Source organism: Pteropus medius, unplaced genomic scaffold (assembly GCF_902729225.1).
Source record: "Pteropus medius unplaced genomic scaffold, Ma_sr-lr_union100, whole genome shotgun sequence".
NCBI lineage: Eukaryota > Metazoa > Chordata > Mammalia > Chiroptera > Pteropodidae > Pteropus > Pteropus medius.
Window position 1 is genome coordinate 493,945 of NW_024340701.1, and position 27,687 is coordinate 521,631.

Sequence of the window (27,687 nt, forward strand, 5' to 3'; positions counted from 1 at the left end):
CCCTGCGCTGGGAGTGTACACACCTTTATGTATCAGCAAACATACAGTTCTTGCAATGTGGGTACTGGACGCTGGTGTGGCCTCTCCACTAGTGATCAGACAAGTCCTACCAGGTTGTCAAACCATGGGACTTCTGGGGACCTAGACAAATGAGACCCAGAACAAGTGGGAAAGAGAAACTCAAGTCGGCACTGACCAGACTATAGAGTGTCATGATGAGCCCAACACAGAGGTGCTGTGGGAACACTGAGGCAGCACCTGACCTCCAGGGAAAGCTTCCTGGAGGAGGTGACGTTAGCTGAATCTGAATGTTTCGTAAGGTGAGTAGTGGTTACTTTTCAAAGGTAAGAAAAGATTTCCAATGGAGAGAGCAACTTGTACAAAAGCCTGGATGTATGAAGCAGCGCAAATAGAAGCCACAAGGAGTGCAGCATGATGGGTAAGGAGACATGGGCTAGAAACGTAGGCTGGAACCAGCTGAGGACTTTGAATCGATTGTGAAAGAGATGTAAGTGTCCCTGTCAGGTGAAGTACCTCTGCAGCATGCTGGGCCGCCACCATCGCGGCCCTCACTATACTCCAGTGTTGGCATCTGTCCCCTTGGGCTGAGTGACCAAGGCCTGAGATTAGGGCCCTTTTTGGTTTCCCTAGCACCTCATTTACTGCCTGGCATATTTCTATTTGTTCAGAAAAACAATACCATCATTGCATTATTCTTGATAGTATTTAATTTGAATAATTGTTAGCTACATAAAAGAACGAACCATTGAATATTTCCAAGAGAGAGAGAGATGTCACTGTCATTTGAGGAACAAAAGCGTCAGAACTGCACCAGGCAGGGTCTGCACACAGTGCCTTATGGACATGATCACTAAGCCTCAGAGCAACCCAGCAGAGCAGACCCTTTCCTCTCACAGGTGAGAGGACAGGCTACCCAGGTTAAGTAAGTGCCAGAGCTGGGACCCATACCTGGTTATGTCTGCTCCAGAGTCCCTGCCCTTTTTCCAATCCCTGGTGTCAGCCATGCTCCCCCTTCACTCTCATCCCATCCCCACCTCTAAACTCACTTCTCTAGGACCCCCAATCATAGTATAGTGTATGGCACCCTGTCCACTCTGTTTCCCAATCAGGCATCTCTTTCTGACCACCACCTTTAATCAAACCCTGCCCATTCAGCCTCCTCTCACTCATACTTGTTTAATTCTCTGCATTTCCACTGTTCTGTCCTAGGTTACCCCGTCTTGTCTGGACTGCAGCCATGCCTTCTACCTGGTCTACCTGCTCCAGCCAACCCATTCTCAGCATTGCAGCCAGAGCAATTTCTTCCTATTAGCAGACAGGACCATCTCACTGTCCTGATGAGACCCTGCCAAGTACTCAGTCAGCCCAAACTCCACAGGTTTCTGAGACTGCAGGACCTGCCTCTGCAACCTCTCCTTCCCTCCTTGCCCTTCGCCCCCTTACCTCCAGCCATGACAGTTACCTTTTAAGTTTTGTTCCTGCCTCACCGTATCCTCTCTCAGCTCCATTCCTTACCACAAGCTATTCTGGAGCATTATCTTCCACCTCTCAGCTGGCTAACTCCTGCTCATTAGTCTCTACTGAAATATTTCCTTCAAGAGCCATCCTTGACCATCCTATGTGAGGTTAGGCGGCCCTGCTGAGCAACTAATTTGAAATATATTTTTTTCATGTCCTCATAGCAGTGTACAGAATGAGTCCTATTATGCCCGTTTTGCAGATGAGAAAATGAGGTCTGCACTCATTCAACATACTTAATGAGCATTTGCTATGTAGGAGTCACATCAATGAACTGACCTTGTGGTAGTTATACTCTAGTAGACTGAAATATAATGCATATGAAAAATAAACTTACATAGTTTGCTGGAAAGTGATAAATGCCATGGGGAGGGGGTGATTAGAATAGGAGGTATCAGGCACATGGGGAAGGTTTGATTACTAGGGTGGCCGGAGCAAGGCATGAGAATAGTGGATGACGAGGTCAGAGGAGAAATGGAGATAACACCCAGACCTTTGGGAGGGCTAGGGGAGATACACAGGTGTGGCGAGAAGTGGCCAGATACTGGTTATATCTTGGAAGTGGAACTAAAGATTTGCTTATGGACTGGATCAGAGAAAGAGGAGTCAGAGTTGACTCCAGTTTTGGCCTGAGCAACTAGAAGGATGAACTTGCCATTTATTGAGATGGGGAAGGCTGAACATTAGGGCTGAGTAACTTGAGGCTCTCAACTGGGGTGTGGTGGAGTCGCTGTGACTCCTAGGTCTGCCTGTTGCCAATAGCTGGAAACAGATGCATTGAGAAAAAAAATACACCAAGAGTTGTAAGTTGGGGTGATTTTTTTTCTTTGTAATTTTCCTAATTTCTTGTAAAGAATTAATAGTACTTTAATTTTTTTCAAATCGTATAATTTAAAAAATTATACAATTAATACTTCTATGTTTTAAAAAACAACAAAAATCTTACAAATAGGATAGAAGTGTTAAAGTCCCCATTCTCTCTGTGTCCCCCAGCTCCCTGGAGGGAGTCACAACAATTTATATACCCTTCTGGGCATTTGCTACGAATATACAAATGTATATAAACTTTATTTTTTTATACAACTAGAATCATGTTATTCATATCCTTCTGGAAATTACCCTTTCCATTTAAGTTTATTGTAAGTTTCTCTCCATGTCAGCACCTCATTTTTTAAGCTGCTGCAGATATGCCATAATTTCATAGTTATCAATATAGCTTTTTTATTTAAAAGATATGGATGCACATAATAAAATAGATAAAAATAATTCAAACAGTCTTGAAGGATAGAAAAAAAAAAGGGTTATCTTTCCTTTCTCCTCTTCCCAACTCGTTTTATTCCCTGGAGCTTCTAATTTTAGTTCTTCAGGTCGTGGGCATCGTATCTCAATAAGTTGCACCTGAGTCAGTGGTAGCTGGTGACTCCTCACAATAAAATCTGTGGGATTTAGTCAATTTGTATGATCTCCTTCCTGTACCTCCTGGTTTTGTTAGATATAGTATTACTTTTAATAATTCTGGAGCTCCTTTGTGACAATATAGTTAAACATCTGTTTCTTGATTTATCAACTTAGGCAGTATCGATTGATTATCTTCTATGAAGAATGAGAAAATTAGCTCACTTTCCTTGATCTGCTCTCTCCACTCCGACTACCATTTTTTGTTATTTCACATTGTCGAGGTTAATAATACTTTCCTTCCTATTACTATAGTTAATTCTTTTGTTCTAAAAATTGAAAACCAATAAACAGCATTTTAATTGCATGTTTTCAAAAAATCTTTCAAGCATCAATTTCAAATCTAATTTTTTCTTCCCTTCATTTCTGGATCACACTCAGCTGCCACCGTTTCTCGTGCAGCATGTTAGTCCTTTCCTTATGAAATATTTCCACATAGCGTTGCAAACATCCTGGTTCTTGTAGATCTGAAAATATTTTTCTTTTACACTTATCTCAGTTTTAATTTTGTCTGGTATGGATGTCTTTATTAAAAAAAAAAAAAGTTTCCCCAGAAACTGTTAAAGAAGAAGGAGGGTAACCGTTGAGACTGCTAATGGGTTGCTTTATCAACTTACCCTAATGCTTGCTCCATCGCACACTTTGATTTTTGATTTGTAGACTCAGAGCTTAAAACCTGTCCAGGCTTCTTTTGACTCAGGCATCTTGGGCTGTGGTTTTCTCAGCTCTGAGTTCTCCATCAATCTGATTCCATTTGCTTACTATCTTTTGGAAATCTTATTTTAAAAAATATTTTACTGTATGGTTAATGTGAGTGTCTAAATTTTTTTCTTCTGCCAAATTATTTATTAGATCACCCTCCTCTCTGCACTGGTCTGTGATGCCACCTTTTTGTCACATAAGAAGTTGTTATGAGTACAGTCTACTTCTGGGCCTCAGGTCTGTTTCATTCATGTGTCTCGTCTACTCATTTAATTTTTTGGTTTCATTTTATTAGCTGACACAGCTAGTCCCCTCATCATTATCCTTTTAGTTTTTCAAAATTAATTAGTGCTGCTCCCCTGTTTTTCTTCCAAATGGACATTAGATTCTTTTTGGAAAATACCCCTCCCTCAATTTTGGTTGTTATACCTTGATAAAATTGACAATAACATATCTGAAGAATGTGTGTTATAAAGAAAAGCTGGTTGGAGTCTAAAGGAAGCCTTGGGATCGAAGTAAGCTGTGCTCATCCAGCCCTGCTGGATGGGAGGATGCACTGTCTGATGTGTGCAGCCATCCCAGTTTCCAGAATGAGCTGTAATGTAACAAGGAAGCTGAGCACAGCCTCTCAACATCCGTAGTGCTGACAGCCTGGAACTTTAAACCTGTCATGCTCTTCTAGGTCAGTTGGCCCATCTCTCCTTGAACCCTTTATCCCAGCCTGATCTAAAGCATTTTCTTAAGCATACCATGCTTAACATTTGTTACAAGCAAAGGGTTAAATCTCTACTAGATAAAGCTGCTTTCAAAGCAATAAGAATAAAAGTAAACACCCTAATAGAAAAATGGGCATGGATACAAATAGGCAATTTATAAAAATGATACACAAATTCCATGAAAATATGGAAGATACTCAGCCTCATTATTAATCAAAGAAATGCAAATTGAAAAAAATGATCAGGTACTATTGTTTATCAAATTGGCAAAAGTTATGTGTTAATACTGGTGTGGGGAATTGGGCACTCATATTGCTAGTGGGGATCTGTGCTGGTTCTACCTTTTTGGAGGAAAAATTGCAGTATGTATTAAAAGCCTTAAAATACACTTTACCTTTGACTCGGTGACATATCTTTAGAAATGTATATACAGGAAACAAATGGACAAATATTTTAAAAATCTATGGACAAAGAGTCACTGCAGCATAGTTCATAATACTGAAAAGTTGGAAACAACCCAAAATGTACACACACTCCTATATTGTCTACAGTCATGCTCAAGTGAATTTGGAGGCCATCAGTATCAGTATCAGCTGGGAGCATTTTAGAAACAAAGAATCGCAGGCCCCACCCCAGACCTGAATCAGAATTTGTATTTTGACAGCAGCAGTCCCCAACCTTTTTGTCACCAGGGACCAGTGCTCCTATGAGAATCTAATGCCTAATGATCTGAGATGGAGTTGAGGCGGTGATGCTAGTGCTGGGGAGCAGCTGCAACTACAGATGAAGCTTTGCTCTCTCACCCACCACTTACCTCCTGCTATGTGGCCCAGTTCCTAACAGGCCACAGACTGGTACCGATGCATGGCCCATGCGTTGGGGACCCCTGCCTTAAAGCATTTGTATGAGCATTAAAACTGGAGAAGTGCTGGCAAAGATTTGCACAAAAATGTCAGCAATAATTTTCCAGGTGGTGATGCTTTCTATTTAAAATGCAGTTTCTAGTTTGCTACCTCTGACAGGTACTTTTTTCATAAGAATGTGTCAGTGGTAGAAAAGCACATCATGCTGTGGCTGCACATGCCTTGGTGTCCTTCCTGGCCCACCTCGTCCAAGACCAAATCCTCTGGGAATCCCATCTTAGCCCCTTCCTCGCCCACACTCCACCAGACAGTCTCACATCCAGCTGTGTTGGTCCAGTAACCATAGCACTGTGCTGAAATAATTATTCTTGCTTCTTCAGCTGTTCACACACTAAATGGGGGCGGGGGAATGATCCAGGCTGCAGTGCAGAAATGAAATGTAAATTGACATTATAATTATGGTTTGATTTTTTTTCTGTCTCCTCCACTGGACTGTGAACTTCTTGAAGGCAAGGAACATGTCTTAGTCGTTTCTCCCAGCCTAGTCTAGCCCAAAGTGAGACTCAATAAATGTTTGCTAAATGGATCAAAAAGGAGGTGTTTGGCCTGGCCCTAAAGCAAGAGGTAAATCTGATTGTCGGGAGGAATTATGGCTGGGGCTGCCAGAACTCTCAGTCTTCAGAATCTCCACTCCCTTCTCTTTTAAGGATGCCCGCCTTTTGCTTCCACCCTGAGCACACATCCTACTCAGCTCTAAGAGGGACTTCCCACCTCTACAACCACCTTAACTAAGAAGGGGTCTGCATCCACCACACCAGACCAACCTTTCCCTGATGTGCTGCTTTTTTCCCCATCCCCCACACCAGTGGTAGGAATGGCTCAAATGGAGATTTCCCAAGCAACATTTTTATTTTAAATAAATGAGGGTCACCCAGGACTTTGTCTGGACTTTGACCCGAAGGGAGGTTTTTGGCCTCAGAACTGAGGTGCTCCTCAATCTCCCCTGAAAGGCCTTGTGTCCCAGACTCCGTTCCAGGGATGGCCCTTTCCAGCCTCCTCTCTGGCACGTTTTCAGGGCATTCTCTGCAGTTACTTCCGTCTGAGCTCCTATGTAGTCCTAAAGATTTAAATCCAACAAATACACCTATTACGTATTGTAATACCTGCTAGCATCACTAAGCACTTAAGTGTGACATGCGCTTTACCTACATTGTAAAAATTTAATTCCCTCAACAGCCCTGAGTAGTAGCTTGTATTTTTTTTTTTTGAAACTCAGAAGTCCTTTTTATTTTTATTTATTTTTTAAATTTATTTTTTCTTAAAAGTATTGGGGTGTCATTGGTTAATAAAATCAAATAAGTCTCAAGTATACAATTCAACAATTTGTTATATATATTGCATTGCATCTTCACCATCCAAAGTTAGATTTCCTTATGTCACTAAGTATTTGATCTCTTTTACCCCTATCTACCTCCACTCACCCCACTTCCCTTTATCTAGTAGCTTGTATTATCTCCCTTTGCAGCTGAAGACCCAAAGGTCTGGAGTGGTCAAGCAACTCACCCTAAGTCACACAACTAGGAAAGGAACAGAAACTAGATTTGAACCTGGACCTGTGTGACTTAAGAGCCTGAATGCTTAACTACTATACAAACTGCAGTCCATGTGGCTTTGTTTATCCATTCTTTCCACAAACGTTTCCAGGAATGTTTATTGAGTACTTACTATGAACCAGGCATTGTACAGGGCAATGGGATTCAATGGTGGAAAATCAAAGTCCCTCCCCTTAGAGGTTTATTCTGTAGGAAACAGACATTAGTCACAGAAATTTTACACATAATTACAAACTCATAGATGCTCTGCAGGACAAGTGCCTAATGCAATGAGGGCAGCACAGGACAGCAGGACCCCCACTAGTTTGCGAGTTAGAGAGAAGTGGTCTTTACTAGAGGCCCTGAGGCAGAAGAGAGAGCATAGCTCCTTTTAGGAAAACAGAATGAAGGTTAGCATGGCTGGAGCCCAGAGAGCAAAGGAAGCATAGGGCAGGATGGGGTGGAGAGGGGGCAGGGGCAAGGGACTGGGAATTCACAATGAGAGTACAAGAAGCTTTTATTCATTCATTCATTCATTCATTCATTCATTCATTTAACATCAGAAAAGCCTTATTAGAAGGGAAAGTATACTTCCAGACACAGAAGCGGGCTTGAGCAAGAGAAGCATGGCTCAAAAGGCAAGAGTACAGGAAGCTTTTAAAGAGTTTTCAATAGAGCAATGAACTCAGATTCACTTTTTAGAAAGATCACTCTGGCTGCTGTTTGGAGAACCGATTGGAGGGACAATGTTTGTAGTGGTCCAGGTGAAAGGTGCTGTGGCCCGAGGCGGGATGCTAATGACAGGGGAGGTAAGAAGAGTAGAATTCAGGATGCAGTTTTGAGAGTAAGGCCAATAGGCTTGGATGTGGGCTACAAGAGAGAAGAATCAAGAATGACTGCACACCCGGATAGATACGGATGCCTTTACTGCAGTGAGGGACACTGATGAGGAGCAGATTTAGGGGAGAACCAAGAGTTTGCTTTTGCTGAGTTTGAGGTGCCTGTAATTGTCCAAGTAGAGAGATAGAGTTGTCTTGATCTCTGTATCCCTAGAGTCAGCACAAAACAGATGCCTATTTTAAAATCCTTAAAAGAATGCACAAGTGGGTAGAGTTTGAGTCAAGTCTTAAAGAATGAAAGAGATTTAGTCTTGAGATAAAGATATTTTGGTGCCTGAGATAAAAACAAAACAAAAAACCAGCAGAACAGGTGGCAGAAGCAAAGGAGAAAGGACTGAATGTGATGCAGAAGTGGCCCATGGGGCATCTGTTGATGCTGCTCACCAAGGCTTTTTACACCTTTTCCTGTCACACTGAGCCATCCTCCCCAGAGCGGGAGAATAAATCATAGCTAGAAAGAAAAATTATGTTTTTGTTAAACAAAGGAATCCAGAGTGTTTGTGGGTATGTGTCTCTAAGCATTTTTTTATGTGTATTTTTATATTTCATAGGCTAGAAGGCCCTGATCTTTCCAGTTGACCTCATCTTCAAGGCTGAATTCTCTTTCTATTTACATGGACTAACCTGGCTGCAGAAACCCCTCAGTGACTCGAGCTGAGCAGGTCAGGCTGTATTAATGTGTTCCTGATGCTTAGGGATCAGGGCTTCTTTTCTGGGCAGCCCATGTCAGGCCCTTTGCCCAGAGCCTCCCAAAGGTCCAGAGAAAAATATTTCAGGCACTAGTGCCCCAGACAAGGGTTGGAATGTGATTGATCCAGAGGTGAAGATGAGAGGCTTCATTAGTATACACATGCAATCCTTCCTGTTCATTTACTCATTCAGTTCATCATTCATTTGTTTATTCAAAAAGCATCCTCAGGTCCATTGTTCATTTCAAGTTACTTAACCTTCCTGCATCCCAGTTTCCTCAACTATAAAATGGAGACAGTAATGATACCTTCTTCAAAAGTTCATTGTGAGGATGGAATTAAGGACTATCATTCATTCACTCGACAAGTATTTAGTGAGCTCATACAAAGAGCCAGTCTGTCCTAAGCGATGAGGATAGTAGTGAACAAAACACAGCCCTGGCCTCATGAAGGAGACATTCTAAAGGGGAGAGTTAAACAATAGAAAAATAAAGCATATATTGTTGGTTAGGGAAGGGTTTCACTGAGGTGATATATGTCAGCAAAGCCATCAAGGAGGTGGGGGAGCAAGCCATTCAGACATGGAGGAATGGAGAACTGGAGGAATATGTGTGTGTGTGTGGTGGGGGAGGTTATACAGGGAGGAGGTAAGGGAAGATTATAGGTCATTATAAGGACTTGGCTTCTATCCAGAATGAGATGGAAGTCATTTGATGGTTTTAAGAGGAGTAACATGATCTGGCTTCTAGTATTAAAGAATAGCTCTATTGTGTTGAGATTGCAAGGGCAGAAGCAGGGAGAATTATCCTCACTGGTTTATAGATGATGGTGGCGTGGACCAGGGTCGTGACAATGGAGGTGGAGGGAAGTGCTGGATTCTGGATATATTTTGGAGGCAGAGCAGAACTATATAAATGTTAATGTCAATGCACCAAAGGCACAATTCATAAAGAAAAAAACTGATAAGTTGGACTTCATCAAAATTAAAAACTCTTGCACTCAAAAGACATTATTAAAATGAAAAGACAAGCCACAGAATGAGAGATAATATTTACAAAGCTTATATCTGATAAAGGACTTGTATCCAGAATATCTAAAGGGCTCTTACAACTCAATATTAAGATAAACAACCCAATTAAAAAATTGACAAAAGATTTGAATAGACATTTCACCAAAGAAGATATATAAATGGCTAATAAACATATAAAAAGATTCTCAACATCATTAGTCATTAGAGAAATGCAAATTAAAACCCCAATGAGATACCACTTCACACCTACTGGAATGGCTATAATCAGAAAGACAGACAATAAGAAATGTTGGCAAAGATAGGAAGAAATGGGAATCTTCCTATATTGTTGATGGGAACATAAAATGGTACGGCCACTTTGGAAAACAGTTTGACAGTTTCTTAAAAAGGTAAACAAATTACCAGACAACACAAATTCTACTCCTAGTTAGCTACCCTAGAGTATTGAAAACAAACATTAACAAAAGACTTGCACATAAATGTTGATAGAAGCCCTATACATAATAGCCAAAAACTGGAAACAACCCAAATGTCAATCAATACTACAATGGGAGACTATTCAACATTTAAAAAAAAAAAATACCAATGCATGCTACAACATGGATGAATCTCAAAAAAATTATGCTAAGTGAAAAAAGCCAGACACAAAAGAGCACATAATGTGTGGTTCTGTTAATATGAAATGTCCAGAAAAGGCATATCTATATAGACAGAAAGTAGATGAGTGGATGAATGGTTGTCTGTTGCTAAGAGTAGGGACAGAGAGTGATTGGTAACTGGGCATGAGGGATCTTATTGATGTGGCAGGTTTTACTGAGGTGATGGAAATGTTCTAAAACTGGATTGGGTAATGGTTGCATGACTCGGTAAATTTATTAAAATCATTTCATTATACTCTTAAAATGGGTGAATTTTATGGTATGTAAGTTATACATCAATAAAAGTGTTTTTATAAAAAGAAAAATGCTAACGACAATGTAAAAAACTTTTGTGTATATCAAGCATTTAGCATAGTGTTTGAAACATAATAAAGTCTCAGCAAATGTAGTTAACTTTAAAGCTAATAATATTGCCATTATTATTACTGAGATAATACTATATGTTAGGCATTGTGCTGGATGCTGGATAAAGGGAAGTTCTAGGAAAGAATCCTCAAGCTAGGAACATGGCATGAACTTTATGTCATGACAGAGTTTTACCTCCAAATTCTACTGCCATTACTAGCAAATCACTCTTAAAGTTCTCGCCCTTTTTTTTTCCTTTGTGGTAAGCACAACTGTGATTTTATTTATTTGCCTGAGCATGTGTTTCATGTCTGTCTCCCTCATTAGATGGTAAACACGATGAGGGCAGGAAAAGTACTGTTCCACTCATTACTGAAGGGTAGGCAGATTCTGGGCAACTTCTTGCTGGGTCTGGTAGGAGGAACAGGTGCTGCTGATGTGGTCCCTTTCTTCCTCAAATCCATGAATTTAGACAGGATGTCTGAAGCTACAGCAATCACCCTATAACCATGAGGTACACATGTGAGGGCCAAACCTAGGGTTTAAAGTATGATAGAGAAAGATGGAAGGTACCTGTATCTTTGATGCCTTTGTTGAACACTGAGCCAATGCCAATAGATACTCCCCTTCAGACTTACTACATGAGAAAAATAACTTTATGTTTGTTTAAGCCACCGTTGCTCGGGTTCTATTTCTGGCAATGGAACATCTTTCTAAATGATACTACCAATAAGACTGGTACTCTTGAGAGATTTTTGTCTAGTGGAAGGAGATGGACATGTAAACAAACATGAACTTGTAAAACATTTACTTTGTGGAACTGTACAAGGTGAGGTAATTGACCCATGAAGGAGTCTCTAGTTGCATACTGGTTTCTGGCTTAGGCAGTGGGTCGATGGCTGCCGCACTAAGATAGTAAACCTAGGAAGTGGAGTCATTTATGGGGCAAAGAGATTTGTTTTACTGGGTATGTGAGTTTTAGGTACTTGTAGGACACCTAGGGGGAGGGATCTAGATATAGGAGGATATATGGATCTGAACTCAAGGGAGGAGATCGTGCTGGAGTATAGAATGGATGTCATCAGCGTGCACATATGAGTGAAGCCTCAGAGTGAAAGTGTATTGAGCTCTTTTTTCAGGCTTTATGCTAAGTGCTTTATATCATTACCATCATCATCATCACCTAGCTAACACTTACTAAGCACTTACTACATGCCAATTCAACTTCAAAGTGCTTTACCTGCATTATCTCATTCAATTCTTACAACGAAGAAAGGGGAAGTTCCAGTTTTAGTTATTATATAACTGAGGGTTGGAGAAATTAATTTGCCCTAGGTCGTACTGCTAGTGAGTTGTGAAACCAAAAACACTTAAGGAGTTTGTAGAATGAGAGAAAGCAAAGGATGCAGCCATAGGGGCATCATGATTTTCTTCTCTCTCTCCCTCCCTCCCTCGCTCCTTCCTTCCCTTTTTTAATTTAAGATACAGCCTTTATTCAACATGAAATGGAATAAGAGGAGATACTACAGCTCCAGCTCCTGGGGTGGCTTCATAGACTCCATTGCCATGCTCCAAAAAAATGATTTTCTTTCTTTAAAAAAAATTAAAAACAATTTTTAAATTTAATTTTAAAAATTAAGGTATCATGTACATTGAATGTTATGCACAATTTATATGCTCAAAGAATTTTTACAATGTGAACACATTAGTGTTAATAACCACTATCCAGATTAAGACATAAAATATTACCAACACCCCCAGAAGCATTATTTATGCTGCCCTGGCCCCTCATCATTCCCTGTTCCCTACCCAAAGATAACCATAACTTTGACTTCACCAGAGATTAGTTTTGCTTTGAACATCAACACTTAAAAGAGTGGGAAAGATGAGCTTAAAAAATGACTAAGATAAACTGGTCAGAGAAACCAGAGGATATCAAGACAATTTATCTTGGTTCCACCTATTACCAATTGAAAGCTAGTGATACAAAGTAGCAGCAATCTTGGAAAATCCTCTAGGGTAGGAGGAAATGTAACAAGATCAAATTCATGGAGTAGTTGGTAGTGACAGCAGTACTAGTAATTGCATCCATGTCCAGGACAGTGGAATTGGTGAGGTGAGCTGCAGCAAGGACAGTGGTAAATTCTATGGCATGATTTGGGGTGATTTTTCTCATTATGTATCATTCAAGTTGGATCCTTCGCACTCGGAGTAATTTGGTGAGCTTTTACTAGGTCAATGAAAAAAACATTATTATTGCGAAAGACTATTGGTTGCTTACCAAATGGTCATTCTCTTGTCTTTTAAAAAGAATTCTGTTTTGCGGGGGGAAGGTGAAGGAAGCATGTGCCCAGCCCCAGGAGATATATCATGATTGGTCCACGTTTGTACTATTGTATATAATACCATCCTCTTCCCCCAACATGTATTAACTCATCTACATAACAATCCTGCAAGCCTAGTATTATCTATTCCATTTTACTGATGGGAAATCCTAGGCACAGAGGAGCACTGGTATGGAACACAAATCTGACTCCAAAGCTCTTTCCAGTACACTACAGCATTAGTCATGTATGGGTAATTTTGTATATTTTTTATGACTCTGGCTTTGGTTATTCTTCTTTTCTATTTGACCTATCGGAGTGTTCCATAGGTCTCCTTCCCCCATCACCCTTGACAATTTGGGAGCTCTTTAATTAAGGCGACTCACTACGTCTCAGGAACTGCTCCTAATGACTTCTAGGAGCCCCCTCATCCCCCAGAAGTGCGTCTAATGACTCCCAGGATCTCCTTCCCAAGAGCTGCTCCTAATGACCCCCAAATCCTTGCTCACTGAGGAACTGCTTCTTAATGACTCTAAGGACATCTCCCATCAGGACCTGTCCTAATGACCCGCAGAGCTCCTTCCCATTCAGGAACTGTTTTCTTCAAGAAATGTCCCCGTTTGCCAGCGAGTGAGGGGGTTCCCAAGGATATGATCTTTCCGTTTTAAAAACGGAGACAGTCTGGGACAAGTTGGTCACTTTATCAGAAACTCCTTGACCTCGGAAGCTGCCCCTAAGGGCCCCCCCAGCACACTTCTACCTTGGGCACGGGTCATACTCACCCCCAAAATGCTCTGCCCCACCCAGTCGTTAGAAGTATCCTGCAATAACCTCATCGCCCTTACCCTTCCCAACCATCCCATTTCTAGGCACTCGCCTCTTTCTATCTTGATTAGTTACGGGCGGCCAAAGGCCTGTCTATGATTGGCCAGCTCCGCGATTCAGCCTAGACGCTCAGTGGCCGCGGTCCGGGTGGTACAGCGTTTCCTCCTGGCAACAGCCCGAGCCGACGCTCATAGGCTGAGCAAATTGATAAGCCCAGACTTTGGGGCGACTGCAGCGCGTCCTCATTGGTTGTTTGAAGGCTGATAGCGGCCCTCGGATTGGTTGACTCTTGTAGGGCACTGTGCGGCTGCGCGGAGGCCGACTTTAGAGGAGGCGGAGTTTTGTCCTTTGCGAGATGGAAAAGCAGTAAGATCGGTTAGTGGCGACAGCAGAAGCTGGGTCTTAGGCCTGCCGGGAAGGTGGGGTTTAGGTGAGAACCATAGGGTTTTGGAATCTTTTAGGTGTGTGGCTGATGTGGCCTTGACCGTGAGCTCTTGTGGGGGAGGGGTGACACCAGCGTAAGTGATGGGCACAGTTCTCAACCAATGAAGCGGGTGATTCTAAAATGGGTCCTGATATTGGTCTTTTCCAATTACTTATGGCCAATGGACGTCGGGGAAGGGGGGCGGGTCTACTGGGCCTTATTTTCTTCCTGCGGCCGGGCCCCACTCGCCTGGGCAGCGGGGCCGGGAGGGGCCGCACCTTTACTCGGTGAGGTTCAGGGACCTTGGGAGCTGGGGGCTGCCTTGGGAGAGATACCGGTGGGAGCCGCTGTGAAGGGAGGGGGCGGGAGTTTGAAATGGTTGTTAACAATAGCTACCTCTATTGAGTGATTAAGTACCGGGCCTAGTGCTTAGCGTTTCGCTTGCATCATCTGAGTTAATCACAGCAAGTCTGCCAGCAATGAGGTTGGGATCCCCATCTTACAGGTGGAGAAACTGAGGCTCTGACAACTCACACAGCCAAGGTCACACAGCTAGTAAATGGCAGAGACCGGGTCTGTATTCAGAGTTTCTTTGACTCCAGAGCCGGTGCTCTTAAGCCACTAGGCTTTGATGCTAGCTAGATAGGAGAAGGAAGGTGTCAGGGAACAGGAGCTTTCCCCAGTGACTAGATTGGGGGAAGGGCATTCTAAGGTCGAAGAAAAGGAATGAGCAACTGAGGTGAAGCCGAGGAAATAAGTTATTCAACAGTTACTGAGCGCCTACTCTGTGCCTGGTATTGTTCTAGGTTCTAGGCATGCAAAGATGAATAAGGCCAGAGGCGATGGACTTTAACACTGGGCTTGGGCACTAACGCTCTTCACATGATTGTATCTTTGATAAAATTTGCAAAAGTAAGATATTTTGTATTCTTTTTTAAAAAGAGGGTCTTCAAAATTAAACGTCAAGTTCCTCCACACTTGAATCTGCCCTTGTAAAGGGCTTAGTCTAGGTGGAGATTATGATGTATAGGCAGCACACAGTAATGGAAGGAGCACCGGGAGGGCATTACAGGACTGTGGGCAAATTACCTGGTATGTAAAATAGGAATAACTATACCTGCCATGCAAAGTTTTCTCAAAGTGCATGAAAAGTTCCTGGCCGGGAACACACTTTATTTTTGGTGAAATGGAGGCTTGAGAGATGTGTGTGTGTGTGTGTGTTGTGGCGGGGGAGGCTGTCTTCTCTCTTAGGCAGTTTTGCTCTATGCAGTATTCCCAGTATATCATTAGATAGTTGGTAGATTGGAGGCAGTTTCCTCCCTTCTGAACTCTCCACCTTTGAAGGGCACTCTTGGAGCTGAAGTGCCATGGCTTTGGGGCCCAGATTGGGAGAGTTCTAGAGTTTTCTAGAGGAAGGGACATACGTTTTTGCTTCTAAATTGGTTCCTTTTAGCTGGTATGTTTGGTTCTTAGTTAAAATAGGTTATTGTGGTACCTGGTAATAGGAATGTACCCACTGAGCTGGAGGCCTCATCTAAAAACGAAGTGTTTATTTCCCTTTCAGTCAGTTATGAAGTTTGCCCTGTATTGCCAGTTTATTGCCTGTTTAAATTTTGTCCTTTGAGTTCTGGGTATAGTGCATTTGAATTAGTCTCTAGCTTGACCTCACATTAAGTACTGCTGAAACTGCATTTTGGTTTAGGTATGAGAACAATTTCACTTTAGGGTTTTAAAAATTATAACTCATGCTACTAATATCAGAGTACTTTTTAACCCATAAACTTTATAATCTTGTAACCAAATAACTTTACTTAGGAATGCAAAATCCTCTTTTAAAGCTCTGCCATATAAGGGAGCCCATAGGTTGCTTTTTAAATTGGATTGTAGTATATTATGTTTAATAATCTGAGAAGCAATTAGCAATGTGTCAATAAGAGCACCGTGAAAAGATAAGGGTAAAATATGGGCAGAGCAGCTGTATTGTTAGATAGGACTAACAATCAAATAATTACAATTTCCCTTTTTTGAGCTGAAACAGTATCTCCATTTAAATGAGTTTTGAATACCTGCAATTTTGATACCTCGGGTTCTTTTAAACATAGCCTTTTCTATCCGTATTTCTAGTTCATTTAGATAACTTATCTAGAGGCATTCCAGGTGTGAGGTCTTAATGCTTCTTCATGATTTCTACATCATCTTTTACTGTTTTCAGAACTGACATTTCTAGCATTTAACTTTAATTATATTTTGTATAATTTTATACTCTTAATGTATTCCTTCAGATTCCTGCCTGACCAAAGTGACCTCAAAAAGGAGATAAAATGGCTTCCGAATCCGAAACCCTGAATCCCAGTGCTCGGATAATGACCTTTTATCCAACTATGGAGGAGTTCCGGAACTTTAGTCGATACATTGCCTACATTGAATCCCAAGGAGCTCATCGGGCTGGCCTGGCGAAGGTGAGGGGTGGGCTTTCAGCATGGCTTTTGTGACAGGGCAGCAGTAAGACTTCCTAAGTGAAGGCTAGAAGAACTGAGTTTTATTGAAAGCCAGGCAAGGTGAAGAGCCGAGTGTGTGCTGTCCTATTTGCAAGTTAATTCCTTTCGTTAACATCTGAAGCATCTCTCTTTTAGATAGGAAGAGAGCTGCTTTCAGTCTTTAAAAGGGAGAGGAAAAAGCCATTGTCTCAGGGTCACTTGCTATGATGCTTCCTCTGTGGAAATGGTGCTTGAGTGTTTTTATCTGTCATTGAGTGCTTGTGCCATCCAACTTCTCTTGTTCTCATTTCACTCTCAGCCAGCACTCTGACAGTCACCTGGCTTCCTATGTGGACTTTCTGTTAGGCTGAGAGAGAATCAACTCTTCAACCTCCCTTCTTGGTATCCAGATAAGATACTGGGGCTGCGAACAAGTATTACTTACCTTAGGGCATGGCAACTAGGCAGCTAGTTCGTGGCAGAACTGGATCAAAGTTAGCATGACAGTGTGACTTGCTGTGTTTGAGTGAGCATGGTTAAAGTAAGTTCCTAGTAAAATTGACTGTTAGGTTGGATAACAGCCCACAAATGTCCTGAATGCTCACCGGCTTGATAGTTTCTGATCTTTCTCATTGTTTCTTGTGTTCCCTACAGGTCGTTCCTCCAAAGGAGTGGAAGCCTCGAGCGTCCTATGATGATATTGATGATCTGGTCATTCCTGCTCCTATCCAGCAGCTGGTGACTGGGCAGTCTGGCCTCTTCACTCAGTACAACATACAGAAGAAAGCCATGACTGTTCGAGAGTTCCGCAAGATAGCCAATAGTGATAAGTGAGTGAAAATGTGTTTCTTCCTTTATCTGTCATAGTGTCTGGTACCTAACATCTCATCCTCAGCTCTCTGCAAGACTGCTACTGGCCTACTGAACACCAGTTTCCTCAGCGCTACCTTCTGTCTCCCTTTCTGACCTTTTTATGGATGCATTTTCCTTTCTCAGTTCTGTGTCACAGTCTAAACTTGCCATAAAGTAATCTCATTGTTTTTCCATGAAAAGTAGAATCATTTTCTGACTCTGGTAAGTTGTAGATTTGCAAAGGAGAAAGTTGGAGTTGGTTCAAAAGGGTTTTTTGCCAGATGTATCGATGCCACCTGCTTATCCCAAAGTGGCCTTACTAGTTTAATCTCTTCTTTCAGGGTTTTCTATCTTTAATTATGCCTTAAATCTCACTACCCATCAGGCTGCTATCTCTTTTTCATTTTTACATTAACATAATGTGAATAAACTACCAAGCTGGTTACTATTTTTTTCTCTCATTTACTGCATTTCTGCATTTACTGTACATTCCCATCTCTGTTAGAAATGTCTTTCTTTGTTTAGGCCTGCTATTTTCAGTCATTTTTCTCTACTGTTTTTAACAGCTCTCATTTGACCTCAGATGTCCAGCAAATGAATTTTGTCTTTCCCTCGTCAGCTCTCAGTGCTTCTTCTTAATCCTCTCCCTTGGATCTTCTCCCTTCCTGTGCCACTCCTTAATTTTCAGTTTCCACAAGAATTCTTCCCTCTTTATTGCTTTTTTTTTTTTCCTGAGTCTTTTTGATCTACGCATGCCTTATTTCAGCCAGTCAGACGTGCTGTGCCTTCACTGTGAAGGAGCCCAGAGCTAGATCTGTAGCTTGCCGGTTTTCACAGTTTTTCGGCCTGACTTCACGCGCCTTAACATCTCTTTCTCTCACATCGGATCTCGCTCTTTCTATTTCTACGCTTTGCCTTCTTTCCCTTTTGCTCATCACAGTTCTAAATATGGTCTTCCAGTTTTATTGACGACTTACTCTTAAAACATCTATTGCTAGCCAACCCGCTGTCTAATGAGAGAATTTATGTAAAAGCACGTTGAGGAAGTGTGATGTACTCTGTAGATGAAAGGCTGTGTCATCCTTTATGTCTCATTTCTAGCTGTGCACTGGGGCCAAGCAACCTGCTTTGTGTTTCGCATGGGCTTCCACCAGAGGCCCCAGCCTCCTGTGCCGGTCTTCTCTTCTTGGCAACATATGGTAGACCTTTTCTTCTTTCACAGTAACTCTTTTCTTTTTAAATTCACCAGTCTGTGTCTTTTCTTTTCATCCAAAATACAACAAATTCTTTCCCTTGATTTCTATCTGCATAGTCAGCCAGCTTTAAGAAAACCCAGCAGGTAAAATCTAAATTTATAAAGCAGATCAGTTGGAGGTAGAAGAGTTATTTATATTTCCAAAGGAACTTTAGAATTCAAAACTTTATTATTCATTAGGTTGACATTAAAATGTAAGGCGGTATTTAAAGTAGGATTTTTTTTTTCTTTACTCATCCTCTTATCCCTATACATTTCATTTTGGTCTTTGCGGCTCCATTTCCACTCTATCCATTCATGTATTTTTTGCCATTTGAGTTATAGTAGAGCATAGATATTTTTAATGGCTTTTTATGTGTGTGTGTATATATATGCACACTATATATACACGTATATATGTGTGTACATGTGTATAAAAATATATATCTCCCTAAATATTACACTTGATAGGCAAAATCTGTTTTTATAGTTTTAGGAATATTTTATGTTTTTGTTAAAATATTTTGTTTTTAGGCACTATTATTTGTTGAATGTCAGCCACTGCGTTGAGTGCTGGGAATGTAGCAGGGACAATACCAATGGGCTCATTTGGAACCTCTTCCTTTACATGAGTGCAAGGAAGGGAGTGCTATGTCAGGGCTTAGTTAGCCCTCCACAGGCTGGTGGGTTTTGGTCGTCTGTGTATATACAGTTGACCCTTGAATAATACAGGAGTAGGGGAGCTGACCCCCACCGCATGCAGTAAAGTCGAAAATCTGCATATAACTTTTGACTCCCCAAAATTTAACTACTAATAGCCTGCTGTTGACCAGGAGCCTTACCAATAACATAAACAGTTGAGTAACACATATATTGTATGTTATGTGTATTGTATATTGTATTCTTAACGATAAAGTAAGTTAGAGAAAAAAATGTCATTAAGAAAATCAAAATGAAGAGAAAATACATTTACAGTATTTAGTGAAAAAAATCTGTGTGTAAGTGGACCTGCTCAGTTCAAAGCCGAGTTGTTCAAGGGTCATCTGTTTAGGGATTTGCAGTTCTTGGATCTTGCAATTTTTGGAAGCCTGTTCTCTCCTTGGGTGGCCAGGCCACTCCTGACTCTAGCAGGATATAGTTTTAGTAGATTCACGTGAAAGAGTTGAAGATACCGTGCTTCTTAAGGAAGATGGGCTTACACCTTCATGTACAGTACCTTCCTTGGACCTAGAGCTCATGGAAGGGATATTGAGGAAGTTACTGTGTATTGGAGCCTTAAAGGCTAAGGTTATGTCATATTCATTTGAAATATCTTGCTGTACCTGGAACCAGGGGATTGTGTCTCGTGTTGTTCATAATGCCTAATGAATTTTGTCCTTGAAAGTGGTTAACACTTCTTTTACTTTTGAAAGGTACTGTACCCCACGCTATAGTGAGTTTGAAGAGCTTGAACGGAAATACTGGAAAAATCTCACATTCAACCCCCCAATCTATGGTGCAGACGTGAATGGCACTCTCTATGAAAAGGTGAGACCCGCGGGAAACTTTGCAGCAGCATTTTTGTGATTTTGTAATGTCATGCCGTTTTTATCTGACCAGCATTTTGTAGGCCCCTAAAAACTACTTGCTGAATGGGTGGATGAACAAAGGAATGATCCACCACCAGCCGATGTGCTGTGCTCACTTGTTTGTGGGTATTTTTGCATGTGACTGAATTTTACTTCTCCCACTCTACATGTGAATTGGATGATGTGGTATTCTTTGCAAGGGCTGTTAGAATAGTTCGTGGGTGGTAGCTGATGAGTTCTTGAAAGGGTGGGATCACAGTAAATGAATTGTTGGGGGAGAGGCAGTGTGGTTTCTGCAGAAAAAAAGATCACTGACTAATCTAATGAAAGGAGAATGTATTTCAGAAGAAAAATTTTAGATTTTCAGAACCCTTAAGATTCTGTAGCAAAAGCTTAACGAATTGCATGCCTTGGGGATGTAGTGCTTTTGGCGTAAAGAAAGCCCAAGAAACGGTGTAAGGAAGGAATACTTGGGGCTGTTCTGGATGATTAAAAATCTGTAGGTTGTTTCAGGGATTATCGCTCAGATTAATTTCAGTGTTTTTGTAAATTATTGGAAGGAAGGAATTTAAAAAATAGATTCCAAGTTTGGAGTTGTGGGAAGTGAAGCTTAGAGACAGTCATTTTGAGTCGTGGGAAGTGAAGCTTAGAGACACAAATGGCAGGAAGATACTATGAGGGTCTGGGATGGGGAGCTACAAAAGCAGGGCATAATCCAGAACGCACTGTAAGAAGTGGGCTCCCAGCTGACCATTTCAACTCAGGAAAAGGATTTGTATGAACACAAGTTCAGTAAACTTTTTACTGAAAACATTGCTCAGGGGAATTTGGGGCTAGAAAGGACATAAATTGGTATAGTTAATTTTCCCCTATTTTGTATATTTTATGGTTTAAGAGGTTCCCCCAATTTGACCTAAATTTCTTTAACTTCAGTTCCAACTCTTCCTCCTGGGGTTTAGAACAGGTGGCTCTCACCTCCTTATTTATCTTTGATATAGTAGTGCTGTTCTCCGAGTGGTATTTGCCCTTCAGAGGTATAATGGCTTCTGTTCCAGTGGTGGCTGTGAAAAGTGAGTGAGTGGTCTTCCTGTCATGTCCATGCTGTTTTGACATTATTCCAGATCTTTGTTAAAGGTGACAACTCACCTAGACCTACTCTATGATTTGTAGGTTCAGAGCCTCAGTTTATATTCAGTATAACTTGTCCTGAACTATCATTTCCTTTTGCAGCATGTTGATGAGTGGAATATTGGTCGGCTGAAAACAATCCTGGACTTGGTGGAAAAGGAGAGTGGGATCACCATTGAGGGTGTGAACACCCCATATCTGTACTTCGGCATGTGGAAGACATCTTTTGCCTGGCACACCGAAGACATGGATTTATACAGCATCAATTACCTGCACTTTGGAGAACCAAAGTCCTGGTAAAGACAGCCCGAAGTTGGTACTGGGGCTTCTCCTGGTGGAGCAGGGCTTCTCAGCTTTAAAATGCTTAGGAGACACCTCTGGATCTTGTTAAAATGCAGACTCTGGTTCAGCAGGCTTGGGGTGGGACTGGCATTTTACATTTTAAACAGACTTTCAATTGATGAGATGCTGTCGTAATAACTCCGGTGCTCAGAGTGCCTTTTGAGTAGCAAGGCTTTAGAAGGCAGGGCACTTAATACCACTGTATGAAAGCATAAGTTTGCTGAGTGACTGAGAGCCACAGAGGCTATTCCAGGCTGTCCTACTGCTTTCTAATTTCTTTTTCTGAACAGGCCTGAGGCATTTCTTAGAGGCAGACTTCCAAGACTGGAGTCACTCCTTCAGATGATAGAAAGCTTTCTTTTCCTCATGGAAAAAATATTTGGTGAGCAGCAGTGTGTGCTTAACACAAGAGGGGATGCAAGGCTACTCGGCATATGCTTCCTGCTCTCCAGGATGTTCTCAGTCTAGTTCGGGAGACAAAGCTTTGTTTTCTCTCCTTATGCTGACCCATCACTCAGTCTTAGTATTTAGAGAAGGTGCTATTCAACAGCAGTGAATAAGACAGATGGGGTATCTACCGTCACACAGACAGGAGATAGAAAGTGTGAGAATATAACACTGTGAGAAAAGCTCTGATGGGAAACAGTGGGTGCTGTAGATCCACATGGATAGGGTGCATGAGGGGTGATGTGGGGATTAGAGAGGGCTTCCCTGGAAGAGGCGACAATTAAGCTGAGACCTAACAAATGAGGAAGACGTAGCTGGGCGGGGTAATGGTGGGTTCAGGAGAGGGGAAACTGAGGGAAGTGTGTCTAGGCAGTTGGAACAATATGTGCAGAGATCCTAAGTTGAGAGCATGATGTTTTAGTGAACTGGAGGAAGTTCTTAGTGGTTTGGGTGTTGCGTACCAGGATGGAAGTGAGTGAGGAGGCCAGAGGGAACAGCATGGGCTGGGTCATGGGGAGTCATGGAAACTACATCCATTTTCATTACCTTTTCCAGCATCTTCAGCTGCATCCTTTCCTAGGGGTTTTCCTTTCTTCTTTCAAATACTTTTCAATTTCTAATCTTGGGAAGAAGTTTTTTTTTTTTTGAGCCTGTGATTACCCCCTAACTACTGTCCTATTTCCTTTCTTAGATGGCTAGACTTCTAGAGTCTGTAATTGTGGCTTTTGTGTCTTCACCAAGTTAACTCCAAAGTTCCCTGAAATTGGATTTCCATTCTCATGTCGAGAGCAGGTTTTCTGGTTATTACATACACTGTTTAGGTCATCCGAAGTGGGACCTCCAGAGACTTCTGTGCAAGGTTGCCTGATGGATCCCAAAGTCCTTTAGGTGACAGACATTTTCCTCAACTCCTCATCTGTTTTGTTTCATAATGAAGCTATTTGGGATGAGAAGATTTTTGTTGTGGAATAATCTTTAGACTTGATTATTAAGGTTAAAATAGACTTAACTTTGAATTTCAGAATATAAAGTTTAGCAGGTTTGCAAAAGTTTAAATAGTCTTACATAGTTTTTAATTTTTTTTTTTTTTTAAGAGCATTTTCTATGGTATCTAGATAACCTACTGGGCAGAGGAGTAATTATTGGGTAATCAGTATAACTATTAAGGAGATGAAGGGGAAATAGGTTCAGCAGCAGGTATGGGACCAGGTCTCTAAGTACCTAATCCATTTTTATCTTATTTTCCATTCTTCCTTTATGCTACCCCAGTGAGACCTCTCGGGCTCTGCCAGGAGCACTTAATGCCATCTTTCTTCCATTTATTTTTGTTTTATTTCATTTCATTAACATTATAAGGGAGAGCAACATTGAGCACATACCGTAAATCCTGGCTCATGGTAAATATTAAATACGTGTCTTGTTAAAGAGTGAATATAAAAGAAATAAATTAACTCACTTCTGTGTGGGTGCTCCACTTCTCTGCCGAAACAGCCTAGTATTTCATTTCTCCAGATTCTTCTCTAGTTTTTGTAGTGGGGAAGTTGAAAAACTTGGTACTTTGAGCTGTTTTGAGAGTGGGGAACAAGCCCCTTAGCTCCTGTACTGTCTTCTGCTCATCGTCCGTTGCTTTTATGTGATTGTAGGTACTCTGTTCCCCCTGAGCACGGGAAGCGGCTGGAGCGCCTCGCCAAAGGTACTGTGTCTCCTCCATAGCTGGGTCACACCCTTCTAGGAGCTGTGCTCATTGCTCTAAAGTGTCTGTGGTCAGAGTCTCATGTGGCTGTCCTCAGGCCTGCAGATGCGGGGTTGAGCCAGATTGCCTGTTTGGTTATCTTAGAAGAGCAACTAAAACCAGTGTCTTTCTCCACCTTGTCCTGGGAAGGGGCTTAGTAATTCCTTCTTAGACTGTCTTTGCCTCATTTTTTATCGATCATGGGTTTAGTTGGCCAAGGATAGTACAACAGTCATATTGGTCTGATTCTTCTGCCAGAAACCCAAAGATTAAAAGTCAACATTGAATTATTTTGTGCTTGAATTCTTTTAAGTGGACTTTGATAGATTTATACCTCTAGAGAGCCCATTTCAAGAGAGCTTGGATAGTCTGTTCTGTAGTAGATGTGTTACTAACAAAAGACCAAGGATATACTGGTGAATGGGAAAAGTTTCTAAGTAGCTTCAAAGCTCTGTAAGAGCAGAGGCCACTTGGGTCATCTCAATTCCCCAAAAAGAATTTGATAACTCATGTAATGGCCTACAAGAAAGGGAGACAGAGGCTCATTGGAGGATCTTAGAATGGCCTGAAACTAGAAGGATCCATGGAGGTCTCACTGGTGATTCATCCTTCTTATTGGCCAGACCAGATGCACAGGTGTAAAGTGACGCTAGGGTTACAGAGCTTAGTTTCAGAGCCGTGTGTTAACCTGTGCCTGTTTTCAATAAAACAGGCTTTTTCCCCGGAAGTGCTCAAAGCTGTGAGGCTTTCCTTCGCCATAAGATGACCTTGATTTCTCCTTTAATGCTGAAGAAATATGGAATTCCCTTCGACAAGGTGAGCTGGTTTTACATACAAGTGTCCTTAGGCTCTCACAGAAACTACCCTCTCTCATCTGTTTCACAGAGGAGCTTTATTCTAGTTCACCACTCTGTGCCAGGTGTGGGCCAAAGCTAAGCTATATAACAGCACTTTGATCTCCGGGTATTCAAGGTGGGGCTACCATACCTTTCCTGGTTCTGGAAGAGAGTTAAGTCCCCATGAACAATGTTCATTTGGAGGAGTGGTTATTATAGTCGTGGCATCTGATACGTTAGGGCTTTGCATTTTACAGAAGACACCAAGACCACCCCAGTGGTTTTATGATTTGTCTTCAGTTATTCAGCTAAGTTGAGGCAGAGCTGGAGCTCAGAGTTCCAGTTCTGTGAGCTTCAGCCATTTGATGCAGCTGCTTCAAGTCTGCTCTTGTTCAGGTGACTCAGGAAGCTGGAGAATTTATGATCACTTTCCCTTATGGTTACCATGCTGGCTTTAACCATGGCTTCAATTGTGCGGAGTCTACCAATTTTGCTACCCGGCGGTGGATTGAATATGGCAAACAAGCAGTGCTGGTAAGTTTGCTTGGTTTCTCTCTATCACATCATGACTGAAAATGTCTGGTTTTCGTTAGGTACACTGGCTGGTGATTAGAAATTTTCTTTGAACTTCTAGAATTCAGAAACAGAATGGCTGGGAATGTGCAGAAGTGCCCAACATCTTGTGTTCATTAAAAATTTGTTCAGATTTGGGATGTATAAAGTAGGGTTTCTATGCTCAAGTCCATTGGGTATTAAAACCACACCACACACATTGGTATTACTTGCTTTAGCCACTCTAGGACCTCTCTATTGAGAAATTCTTAGGGGTTTAATTTTACTTGAGGGAAGCGGCAGGGCTGGACCTTTGACCAAGAGTAGACTTGCCTGTAGAGTCCTGGCTTGGGTAGATATCAAGGGGAAGGTGGACATTGACCATCCGGGTTCTAAGCACAGAATTCCATCTTTTAAGAGTTCTCCACGCATCCTAGTTAATGCCCGGGCGGACTTACCCAGCACCATGCCTTTTCTGCCCTTTCTTCCCTGTTTCCTTCCATGCTTGAAGGCTCTGCAAGGACATGTTCAGTCTGTGAACCCAAACAGTTTGACTTTAAACTGTCTTGTACGGTTTTCTACCTGAAGGGCAGAGATGGGAAATGGGGATCAGGAGGACAGAGTTAAAGTGTGCTCACCTGGAACTCTTTCGGTTACTTGTGACAGTGCTCCTGTAGAAAGGATATGGTGAAGATCTCCATGGACGTGTTTGTGAGGAAGTTCCAGCCAGAAAGGTACAAACTTTGGAAAGCTGGGAAGGACAGCACAGTTATCGACCATACTCTGCCTACTCCAGAAGCCGCTGAGTTTCTTAAGGAGAGTGAACTGTCCCCAAGAGCCATGAATGAGGAGGAGTGCCCAGAGGAGGGCATGGAAGAGGCTGAGGATGGAGAGGAGGGTGACCTGAAGAGAAGGTAACTCAGCAGCTGTTTGAGGGAGGGGTGTCTGGGCAGTTCCCCATAATCTGCTGAGGGACTTTTTCTAAATGGGTTGTTTGAGCCGAGGGCATTTTCTTCTTGGTAAAGGTTCCAGAATCCTCAGAGCGAGGGCATTGAGGGCCTCCTTCTGGCTGTTACCCAGGAATGCTAGCACCTGTCGGTGGGCCTGTGGTCTGCTGGATCGAGGGTCGCATACATGCCAGGGCATGGCTCCCTCAGCCAAAAAAGTCACATTTTCTCATCATCATTGGAGGGCTTTTTAAAAAAGGAGAGTGTGATGACAGGGATGAGACTGACAGGAGCAAGGGGATGGTGTCTTGAACTTGGCTGGCGTCAGCGTCTGAGCCAGAGCATCTGTCCTCTGAGGAGCATTTATCCTGGGCTATGTGGGGAAGAAAGGAGAGACCTTTATGGGGTACCTGCTCTGTGCTAGGTGCTCTGTCAGGTACTCTGCATACCTTAAGCCTCACATCAAGTCTGTGGGGTGGGTTGTGATATCTGTATTTTCCATTTGATAAAACAGGCTCAGGGGTGAAGTCCCTTGTCTTATGTCCTATAAATAAGAGGTGGCACCAAAGTGTGAAGCAGGTGTGACAGGCTCTGGCCACTCATTTTTGGGTTGTGTTGGATGTGTGTGAATGTGTTTGTGTAAGTGGATGTATATGTGGGCTCTTAAAAGTTTGCCCTCCTCCTTACAGCCTAGCCAAACACCGTATAGGGACAAAGAGGCACCGAGTTTGTCTTGAAATACCACAGGAGGTGAGTCAGAGTGAGCTCTTTCCCAAGGAGGAGCTGAGTTCCGGACAGTATGATATGACGGAGTGCCCAGCTGCCCTTGCTCCCGTGAGGCCCACCCATAGTTCTGTGCGGCAAGTCGAGGATGGTCTTACCTTCCCAGGTCAGTTGGTTATGGTATTTTTCCCCACAACCCCAAATGTGTTCTGCTCTCTGTCAGATGCCATGTTGAATGCAGGGTCACAGATATGAAAAAGGGGAGAGACGGGTCTGTGAGCAGATAGCATCACTGGCGATTGAGAAGCAGTGTGAGAAGCACTTTGGTTAGGGACACTACAGAGTGGACGAGGAACGTAGGGGAATGGCCCCCTCTCTCTGCCTGGTGAAGGCTCAGGGAAGCACCGAAGGTTTTCATGAAGTGATGATTAACCAGTTCTTACAAGATCAGTAGTGATTTTCCAGGCAGACAGAGAGTGGGGGACTTAGGGCATCCCCGAGAGGAGCAGCAGGGGCGAAGGCATGGAGATGTGAAAGGACACGAGCTATCTGGGGAAGTGGTAGTGATTTCCTATAATTTGAATATGGAGGTGGAAGAGTAGAAGACAGGTGTGTTACCAGGAGGTGAGGCTAGAGAGTGAGATGATGTAGGGGCTGCCTGCCATTTTAGATTTGTTTACTTGGAGGCTTGAGGAGCCTTTTGTACTTTAGGAAGGGAGTGGTGCGGTCAGTGTTCTAGAGCGGTCACTTGGATGGTTGTTGAGGGAGGGTACATTTGTTGGGGAAG

The 27,687-nt window shown here is 42.3% G+C and overlaps 1 protein-coding gene and 1 long non-coding RNA gene across 6 annotated transcripts in view; one reads left to right on the forward strand and one right to left on the reverse strand.

Annotated features, from left to right (window-relative positions):
- Window positions 1–5,747: 5,747 nt before the first annotated feature.
- Window positions 5,748–13,775, reverse strand: LOC120619297 (uncharacterized). Its single transcript, XR_005657481.1, has 3 exons — window positions 13,596–13,775; window positions 7,001–7,074; window positions 5,748–6,392 (listed from the first exon to the last, which is right to left on the reverse strand). It is a non-coding gene; the product is annotated as an uncharacterized LOC120619297 (long non-coding RNA).
- A 110-nt stretch (window positions 13,776–13,885) lies between these two features.
- The window catches only part of KDM4A (lysine demethylase 4A), a 38,635-nt gene continuing 24,833 nt past the window's right edge, over window positions 13,886–27,687 (forward strand). The window contains exons 1-10 of one of the 5 annotated variants that reach the window (XM_039883635.1): window positions 13,886–14,013; window positions 16,345–16,521; window positions 17,194–17,369; window positions 20,038–20,152; window positions 21,424–21,617; window positions 23,754–23,803; window positions 24,555–24,658; window positions 25,075–25,212; window positions 25,897–26,144; window positions 26,867–27,066. In XM_039883635.1, coding sequence (XP_039739569.1) covers window positions 16,384–16,521; window positions 17,194–17,369; window positions 20,038–20,152; window positions 21,424–21,617; window positions 23,754–23,803; window positions 24,555–24,658; window positions 25,075–25,212; window positions 25,897–26,144; window positions 26,867–27,066 — 1,363 coding nt within the window. In that variant the 5' untranslated portion in view covers window positions 13,886–14,013; window positions 16,345–16,383. Of the gene's footprint in view, window positions 14,069–14,234; window positions 14,350–14,888; window positions 14,975–16,344; window positions 16,522–17,193; window positions 17,370–20,037; window positions 20,153–21,423; window positions 21,618–23,753; window positions 23,804–24,554; window positions 24,659–25,074; window positions 25,213–25,896; window positions 26,145–26,866; window positions 27,067–27,687 lie in introns of those variants that run through there. The other 4 variants (XM_039883648.1, XM_039883653.1, XM_039883629.1 and 1 more) reach the window with 4 other exon arrangements.